The 10,038-nt window shown below is 37.2% G+C and overlaps 1 protein-coding gene across 1 annotated transcript in view; it reads right to left on the reverse strand.

Moving 5' to 3' along the window:
* Positions 1 to 10,038, reverse strand: part of LOC105820138 (desmocollin-3-like) — a 61,855-nt gene that overhangs the window by 10,583 nt on the left and 41,234 nt on the right. The window contains exons 7-10 of the mRNA XM_012656565.1: positions 5,412 to 5,668; positions 5,158 to 5,300; positions 3,713 to 3,937; positions 1,234 to 1,481 (exon numbers count right to left, since the gene is read on the reverse strand). Of these exons, the coding sequence (XP_012512019.1) occupies positions 1,234 to 1,481; positions 3,713 to 3,937; positions 5,158 to 5,300; positions 5,412 to 5,668 (873 nt within the window). The remainder of the gene's footprint in view (positions 1 to 1,233; positions 1,482 to 3,712; positions 3,938 to 5,157; positions 5,301 to 5,411; positions 5,669 to 10,038) is intronic.

A 10,038-nucleotide genomic window follows, 5' to 3' on the forward strand; every position in this document is an offset into this window, starting at 1 on the left:
AGATTGCTTATTTTTGTTTTTTTAAAAATTTTGTTTATTTTGTTCACTCTTGAATTCCAAGCACCTGGAACAGTTTCTGGCCTACAGTAGGTGTTCAATATATATTTATTTTGTTGAGTTGATGAAAAAATAATGAACACATTAGAAATTTATCATGCACTGTTCTAAGCACTTCACATGCATTAACTCAATCCTCAGCACTATCCCATGCAGTAGGCCACTATTAATACAATTATTCCCTCCCCGCCCCCCTTTTTTTTTGGAGACAGAGTCTCACTCCGTTGCCTGGGCTACAGTGCCATGGCATCAGCCTAGCTCACAGCAACCTCAAACAGCTGGGCTTAAGCGATCCTCCTGCCTTAGCCCCCTGAGTAGCTGGGACTACAGGCATGTGCCACCATGCCTGGCTAATTTTTTTCCATATATTTTTAGTCGTCCAGCTAATTTCTTTCTATTTTTAGTAGAGACAGGGTCTCACTCTTTCTTGCTCAGGCTGGTCTCGAACTCCTGACCTTGAGCGGTCGTCTTGCTTTGGCCTCCCAGAGTGCTAGGATGACAGGCATGAGCCACTGTGCCTGGCCCAGTTATCCCCTTTTACAGGTGAGGAAACTAAAGCACAGTTAAGTAACTTGCCCCAAGTCCCCTGGCTTGCCAGCGATGAAGCTGAGGTATAAACCCAGGCAGTCCATTTCCTGAGTCTTGCTCTTAAGCTCTACTCCTATCACAAACAAAGCTAATCTGGGCTGGAGCACTCAAGAGGAAAAAATATGGCATCACTGGGAATGACACAACTGGCAAGAAGGAGGGTCACAAAATTTAAAACTGGCAAGATATATCCAAGAAGAGACATTGCTATGAAGTGAACATCTCCCATAGGCCTGTGACCGGACGGTGAGAAGACACGAAATGGATGTGGCTTTTAGTGGACTTTCATATAGCAGAAGTTTTAGATTATTCTCTTTAAAAGGGATGGCACAGGGACCAAGAAATAAAACCTATTCATTTGACAGATTCAATGCAATCTAAGGAATTTTCAACAATTCTGCCCAAGTATAAAATCTTGTACCACAAGAAGGATCATGTTCCCTTCCACAGAAAATATTCAAACAGAATTCATATAATATTCATAACACAAAAGGAACTTGTAAAGAGACTCACACCTGTGGATGCTTGGACCGGTTTCCTTTGCAAAGACCCTTTCCTCCACCCAGATATTTTATTATACATTTTGACTTCAAGTAAGTGAAAGTGCTTACAAAATAGTAGTGCTATTCCCAGGAGTATCGCAAGGATGGCCCATTTTCCAAGTACGACTCCTGCACTCCGTGAAGTCGAGCGACACTGACTTGGATGAGTACAGTCACACAGATTAACTCTCAGGACTTTTGTGGCAGATTGACCTGCTCTGTCTTTTACAGTAACAGGAATAGTATATTCTTGAAATTGAGCATTTTTCTGATATGAAAGACGGGCAGCTGTATCTGAAAGAAAATTTTAAAATTTTATTTTTTAGTGATCATTTATTCCTCCCTCAGCATCTATTTCACCACAATTGCGCCACTCTCAAGGAACTGCCTGTCACATGAAAATAAAGAGAAATGGAGGACTATGTTCGACCTTTTCAAGCACTAATAATTACCTTATATGTGTTGTCCCTTGTAACTCTTTAGAAGAGAGCCCTAAAGAAATAATTTGGCATTGGAATGACCCAGTAGTATTCCGCAATATTTAATATTTTTTATTCTATACAAACTAATAATGCTAGGTTGGCTCTTAATATACAGTTAAAGCATTTTTCTTTAGTATCAGTTTATAAAATCATAAAGAATTAACACCTTCAGGTATGCAAAAAGAGTGCTGGAAGTTCACATTCTCTTATCATTGACCTTCTAGTATCTGTCCATTTTCTTATGGATAAGGTAATTTTTCAAAGCACAATAGATTTTTTTATGATTAATGCCTTGCATCTGGAAGCAATCTCAATACCAGAAAGCTAATTAATGTCACTCAGGCTAGTTATAGGGCTTACATAAAAACAGGTACATCTATATCATAACTGTGATAGTCAATTTCCCCCAATAGTCTTGATATCTTATTTTAATGACCTTCTTATCAACTGACCAAAAGCTCCATAGACCCTCAATGACAATTACAACATCCATGAGTTTTTATAACAGACTAACTAAAATGACAAAGTAGCACAATGTACATCCCAGAAGTCATCTGGAATTTCTGAGCCTCGATTAACTGCACTGGTGTAGCTGTAAGAACTTCAAAGATTTTGGCTACACCTCATACCTGAAAGCTCCTGAGGGGAATATGAATTATGACTTGGGTTTATTTGGGACTCTTCAAGACCACGTTATGTCTAAGGTAAGATCCTTCAGGTCCCTCTCCTCCGTCAAGACCACAAGTGGACCCACAGTCAGGTCTTAGTTATTCACAGTAGTTCATCAGCCTCCGATCTTCCTTCACTCAATTCTGCCCTTTTTAAATTGTCCTCTTGACTGTTACCAATGCCACCTATAACAGACATAGATCTGGGAATGGCGTTGCCTTACTTGCACATTCCCTGTGCATAGCTACTGTCACCTACTGTGCAAAGGTCGGTCTCCCCAGCCTGGCACATAGGCCTTTCACCTCCAGATGCCACCCTCCCTCTCACCCAAACTCTTGGCATTCTTACTAAAACCTTCGAAATTCTAATGACAATGACATACTTATTCCCCTAGTATGTTTTTTCTTCTTTTATGTATATTATTAATCAATTATTGATTAAACAAACATTTATTAAGCAGTTAGTATCTAATAAGCACTAGGCTAGGTGCTGGAAATATAAAGACAGGTTACAAATGTTCTGAGAAACTCATGTATTGGAGGAGAGAGGTAATGAGATGATGATACAACATGAAAGGTGCTATAACACAGGTAGCAAAAGGTCAAGGTGCCACTCCTTCCACGTCAAGAAAAACTTCAGAAGTTGGGCATCTTAGCTGGGGTTGTGTCTATCTTGTTCATCTCTATGTAAATCCTCAGGATCTGGAACAGTGCCCAGTAGATAGTAGGTGCTCATAAATATTATGAATTAATATCAAGCTGAGAAATGGGGAAAAAAGATATTCTAAGTGGAAGGGGCAGTACACACAAAAGTCGAGTTGCATGAAGAGCATGACATGGTAACAGAACAGCAGAGTGGAGTGTGAATGAAATACAGAATACCACATCCCCCAGAAACTGCTATTATAGGAGGCAGTCCCTGAAAGCTCCAATGCCCGATCCCTTCCCATATCCCACCAAGTTCACTTCCAGAAACTTCATAGAGTGTTTGTCCCATGCACCCAGATTCTTCACTTCCAAAGTCAGCTTACAATACAATTTACACTGACATCTTCTGGTCTCTCCTCACCTCACTGGTATTACTTTACAAACACAACAAAAAAAGTATAAAACTGCCCAATATGTTAACAAAACTCTTTTGTCTTTGTTGTAAATGTAAATTTTGCCTTCATAAAAATTATGGTTTCCTTCATTTTATACACAATCTATAACACTGCCCCCACACAATATTTGTAAGAAGGTTAATTTAACCTTCCAAAATATATTAAGGAGAATCAATTTTACTTTATGCTTTGTGTAAGTAAACAAGTAAATCCATTCTCTAGTTATTCTCGGTTATTTCAGAGTATATAAATCATTATGTTTGATTAAATACCATTAACTTTGGTGAGGGTCCATATTCTATTGATTTCTGGAGAGGGGTTTGACAAACTGAAATAAAATGGAGGTCCGTGGACAGGTTCATCGGGGTCAATAGCTGAAATGTCGGTATACCCCATCTTTGGTTTGCAAATCGTTAGATAATCTTGAAGTATTTCTGGTGCGTTATCATTCACATCTTCAATGTTCACAGCAAGTGTTCCCGTACATGATCTGCCATCTAAGAAGAAATGAATAAGCGTAAGTGTTATTTTTGAATCGTTTCGCAGTTTCTTAAAGAAAGTCATTTAGGCTGGGCGCGGTGGCTCACGCCTGTAATCCTAGCTCTCTGGGAGGCCGAGGCGGGCGGATTGTTTGAGCTCAGGAGTTCGAAACCAGCCTGAACAAGAGCGAGACCCTGTCTCTACTAAAAATAGAAAGAAATTATCTGGACAACTAAAAATATATAGAAAAAAAAAATTAGCCGGGCATGGTGGCGCATGTCTGTAGTCCCAGCTACTCAGGAGGCTGAGGCAGTAGGATTGCTCGAGCCCAGGAGTTTGAGGTTGCTGTGACTAGGCTGACGCCACGGCACTCTAGCCCAGGCAACACAGTGAGACTCTGTCTCAAAAAAAAAAAAAAAAGAAAGTCAGTTATATTCTATATGTGATATGTGTTTTTTAATAAACTATGATTATTAGAGGAAATAGTAAAAAAATAAGAATATAGATGGATAAATGAAATCAGGTAATCTAAAATGATTACCGCTGTCGGCAATAGCAGATACAATTGCCAATCTACGTTTCACCAGAATTACTACCAAATAATAAAAATAAATGCCTGAATTTCAAACTCTATTTCCTTGGGTTCCTGGTGCAGATGTTAATGAGCAGTAAAGCCACTACCTAAAAGTTATTCTAATCTTAGTACACATTCAAACCACTTAGGAAGATTTTTTTAAATATATCATGCCCAGGCTCCACAACTAGAGATTCTGATTCACATAGTCCAAGGCAGTGTCTATAGATTGATAGTTTTATTTTAATATGAAGCTGGGGTTGTTGAGAAATTCTAGGTTACTTTGAGGAGCAGAATTCAAGGAAAAGATCATTTTGACCTAATAATGAGCTGAACTATTTAAAGGCGTAATTTAAACTGACACAAAGAGATGCAGAGGAGTCTGACGAGACCATTTTATCTAGTTCTAGATTTGTCCCCTAATACAGAAACATATAAGCATTTAAGGTCCTGCCATGCTGGGAATATAAAGATAAATAACACATGGCTTATTGTCACCAAGCAGCTTCACCTTGTTAGATAATTAAGAGAGACAAAAACAGAGTTCTTTAAGTCATTTCAAAGAATTCCATATACTTATCACAAGAATAATGCTGCATAAGAATATTGCATTTTATTCACCAAGTCTTTTATAAAATACCAGATTAAAACTTTTTTTTTTACCTCGGTCTATTGCCAGGACTGTAATATTATATAGACCATGTTTGGGAGGTACGGCCTCCCTGTCCAGGATTTTGGAAGTTGTGATTGACCCTGAAATTTCATCAATGGCGATCCACCCTTTAGGATCATGCAATATTTTATACCTGTTAATGAAAAATAAAACAGTCTTTAGCATTGTACAATGTTTTAAAATAAGTCACTATCTCAATTATTACGAATACATTATTAGTATGTGGTTATAGATTTCTTTGTACCTTAAACCATTGCTATTTCTGGTTTCAGGGTCATATGCCTGATAGCCTTTGATATTTGACCCCACTGCTAAGTTCTCTTTAATCCGCAAATATTGGGCCGGAGGGCTGCATTCAGGCCCCTCGTCCACGTCCTTCACGTGGACTGTAACCAAGGCTCTGTTCATGGCTGTCACTCTAGGTGCATCTCTAGTCAATGGAACTTCATTGCTTACTCCAATTTCCAGGTTCACTTGATGGTTTTCTTCATAATTCAGTGGCTTTAAAATAAAGCACATGTATATCGGCATCAGTGTAAAAGACATTTGGCATTTCAAATAGCAAGTGAACTTTTGTCAATACGAACAGTGCTGCATAAATTCTATGTTCACGTTCTGTTAATATTGACCTTTATCCCTTGCTAAAAAGAGAGTTGGTCCTGTGCTAAGCCTTTAGCAAGAGCAGTCCAAATGTTTCTGCAGGTGGTTTTATAGAGTTGTGGAAATGACATTCCCGAAATATTTTTCTATTTCACTCTTACTAAGGAAAATTATCCCGATCCTGGAAATAATGTAAACAGATGAAAGTGTCCTTATGGTCCTGCTTAGAGCACAGTCTAACAGGCTGGCCTAAGTGTCATCCAACTAGGAGAAGGCACTGTTTGACTTGCTACTTACTATTGACTATGGCCCAGGCGTTTTATAAGTCTTGTAGGGTTAGATGATGATTTTAGCAAAACTGAAAAGGTGCAGTGATTTTATTTTCTGTCTTATAGAAAATACATTCCAAATGTTTATTTTTAATTGCCCTATAAGGTATCTAACTGAGCCATCTCATTTCAGCTTTTCCTTTTATCAAAATCCATCCAGAGTCTCATTTCTTCTTAGGAATCTGCTTTGTCTTTTTGCTGGTTCCTTCATGAATGAGCTAAATAAAATTTTTAACCATGCTCCCTACCTATTTTTATGAAAATTACACTTTTGACAATTTGAGAATTCTACCTTGGTACTGTCTGTAGTTTATCCAATGAAGCCTTCACAGTGGATACACGAGGAGTAAGAAAAATCGAATGTGCTTAATTTTAATCATTGTTAAGCATATAGCACTACTCTAAATAGTGAGAATAAACTCATTGAATCCTCACACCTTTATGAGATAGGTATTATCATCGACCTTGTTTTACAGAGCAGGAAACTGGAGAAGAAGGAGGTAAACTGATTTTTCTAAAGGCCAAAATGTATTCATTTGAGTTTGAGTTTAAAGCCAGGTAGTCTGGCCTGAGTTCTTTTCCTTAACCACCAGGCTAAAATCCCTCTGCTATGTTGTGCTGCAATAATGGGCTCACCAGACTCCAAAGATTTTTAAATCAATCTTTGATTGAAATTGATTTTTTTGACAGCAAGTCGAGCAAAACACTATTTTACACTGTACTGTAAAGTTTAAGCACTTTTGGTTTGATTTGGTTTCTGCTTATCAAAACAGTCAGTGGCTAAACATTGAACAAAGTCAACACTGGTGAAAAAAAGTATTTTAAACCTTTTCCCACACCTAGGTATTTACAGATTGAGATACTGATATCATGAGTCCACTAAGAAGTCAAGAAAATTCCTGAACTTTAGAATCCACAAAACGTATGAGAAACTCTTTTAATTTTTATGACTAGCCCAGAAACTGGAGAGCCAAGAGGGGAAAAAAATATCTGTTTATTTGATGCTGCTGAACACGGCTTCACAAATTACACGTGTTGGTATGATCATGCAGAGCAACTACTGGCAATGAGAAATGGATGGAAATTTAGGGAACAGCTGCTGCACTGAAGGAGGTGCAACTATTCAATCCAGAGCTACTTGCTAAAGCCTTAGAGTTTCTCTGCGCAGTTTTTCAAGGCTTAAGATGGATATTGCCTTAGTGACTTAAAACTCTGCAAGACTAAAAATCTAGTGAGATGAAATCCCAATGATTAATGAAAGCATGAGAATTCTCTTCTACCTCAGGGTATGCTTTTGTTTCATCACTTAAAAAAAAGTTGTTCAAAAGTATCCCAAATCTGCACTGAGATTTTAACAACTCCCTAGAAAGATGTATAGTCGTGGAGATGGAACTAAGGACTCTCCAAGCTGAGAGATGAGAGAGATGAGTATAATATCATCCTCACTCGAGGCCATGTGCACCACTGCTGCTACTAAAATGGACAGCAAACACTGAGATGGAAAGACTAGTCGGGACTCAGCTAAACACTGTTTATCAGCTCATGCTCTACGGTTTCAGAAAAGTTACCTATTATGGAAAATTATACCACTAGTCCCAAGAACACAGTATAACTTTTTAAAGTGAAGTAATAACATCCTACAGTTTACCAAGTGCTTTTACTTTCATTATTATATTTGAATAACTATTAGGAAAGCAGAGAGAAGTATTATTTTCATCTTACAATTAATACAGAGGCTAACTTTCCGAGACCACATAGTTATGTAAAATAATTTAACATAGTGCTTGAAGAGCACATATTTGTAATCAAAGAGACCTAGTTTCAAATTCTGTCTACACTGCATCCTAGCTGTGTGACTTTGGGGAAGTTTCTTAATCTTTCTGAGACTAAGATATCTCTTCTGTAAAGTTGTTGTAAGAATGACAGTTAACACTATGGCATAGAGTAAGTGCTTTACACTATAGTTCTTAGTAATCTCTCAAGCTGTCACACAGGCCAATGAAGAGAATAAATGATGTGTTTCTTGTTAACAGCCAATACCATGCAATAACAAGAGACACCAACTAACAAGACAATGTTTGCAAGCTTTATTCAGCTAAAAGAAGTATACCTGAGCAATTCTTGGTTCAGCCGACTAATTACTTAATCCTTTTAGGGTTTAAAGGAAGGAATTAACATGCACACCTCTCTTGAACATAATTTTTTTTTTTTTGAGACAGTCTCACTCTGTGACCCCAGCTGAAGTGTAGTGGTGTCACCATAGCTCACTGCAACCTCAAATTCCTGGGCTCAAGCAATCCTCCTGCCTCAGCCTCTCAGGTAGCTGGGACTACAGGTGTGTGCCACCACACCTGGCCGATTTTTTCTACTGAACATAATTCTGACTAACAAGAAAAAACAACCAGGGTATTGTAAAAGGATTCCTTTAGAGTTACCAACATAATGATATCATTCTTTAACCAACCCATAAAAGGTTAGTCGTCATTAGGTACATAGCCTACATGACTGAAGATGGATTTCAAATGCTGTGATTATACAGTGTTTGATTTTAAAATAAAAGATGACTCATTGATGCTAGAAAGTACCTAAAGATATACAACTACACAATCACAACTACGCAATCACAACTCTTTTTCAAGGAAATTAATAAGATACCTTCAAAGACCAGTGAAGCTGCTAAAAGAGCTCTGTGATGAATTCAGATTTTCTAAGAGTTTGGATAAAATATGAAAAGGAGGACATGACATAGCAAATGCAAATTTTGTTAATCAAAATGTTAGCAAATAATACGAATGACTCAAAGAAAAAAGGTAAGGTTAGCAAAGGAGCCAATAATGACAAAAGGAAGATATAATTTAAAAAGTAAACTCATAAAAGTCAAAATTAATGTAAGTTCCAATAAGAGAAGATCCTCTTGGACAAATGAAGTTAGGGATTTATCTAGCCAAGTAACACAAGTGTGGAAAAGAGGAGACATGAGAGATCCAAAGATACCAAGGAGAAGGAAGGAGAACAGCACAGGGATTATGAGTAAGGTTCTGTATCAGACAGATCTGGGTTTGCATCCTGGCTGTATGAACAGTGCTATCTGTCCTGGACAGTTTGGACATTCGACCTCCTGAATGTGGGGACATAAATCACCTATCTCAGCTGCAGGAACCACAGCATGTTACTTCTCTTTAACTCAGCCTCCACATCTGGAAATGCGAAGAAGGAAAGTAACAACCACATGGGCTGTGGTGAAGGCTAAAATCCTTAAATTCAATGTTGTTGGAACTTTTTGGACATCGTTTCAGGGCATGGATAAAAGGAAAACAAATTTGCTTTATTTTTATGAAGCAAACATAAATTGATAGTAAAAACTTAGCAGCTGTGCAAAAAAAGAAAACTACAGACAAATCCATGTGTAGATATAGATATAAATACTAAACAGAAATTAGAAACAAAAGCCAACAGGAAAGAACATTAAAAAAATAATACAATATAGATAGTACTTTTTTCCAAGAATGCAAAGATTGTCCGACAGTAGAAAATGTATCAATATAATTCACTATATTAATTGATATAACATTGGTCTGGCACCCAATTAAGTAGTAAATTAAAAGTATTGGAAAGAAGTAGGTAAAATTATCTCTATTTGCGTATATACTGCATGCATCATCTGTGTCTACATAGAATATCAAAGGAATCAATTCAAATAGAATTACAAACAACCAGACAAGTTAATAGGTTGGTTGAATACAAAATGAATATACATATATCAGCAACTTTCATATATACAAACAACTAGTTAGAAGCCATAATAAAAAGCCCCATTTCAATATAAATAAAATTTCTATAAATAAACTTAACTAGGTAATGTGCATAATATAAGCAAATTAACTTTATAACACCTGAAAAAAATAAAATTATGATCTAAGGTATGACTTAATATGAGAAAAA

Source organism: Propithecus coquereli, unplaced genomic scaffold (assembly GCF_000956105.1).
Source record: "Propithecus coquereli isolate 6110/MARCELLA unplaced genomic scaffold, Pcoq_1.0 Scaffold51, whole genome shotgun sequence".
NCBI lineage: Eukaryota > Metazoa > Chordata > Mammalia > Primates > Indriidae > Propithecus > Propithecus coquereli.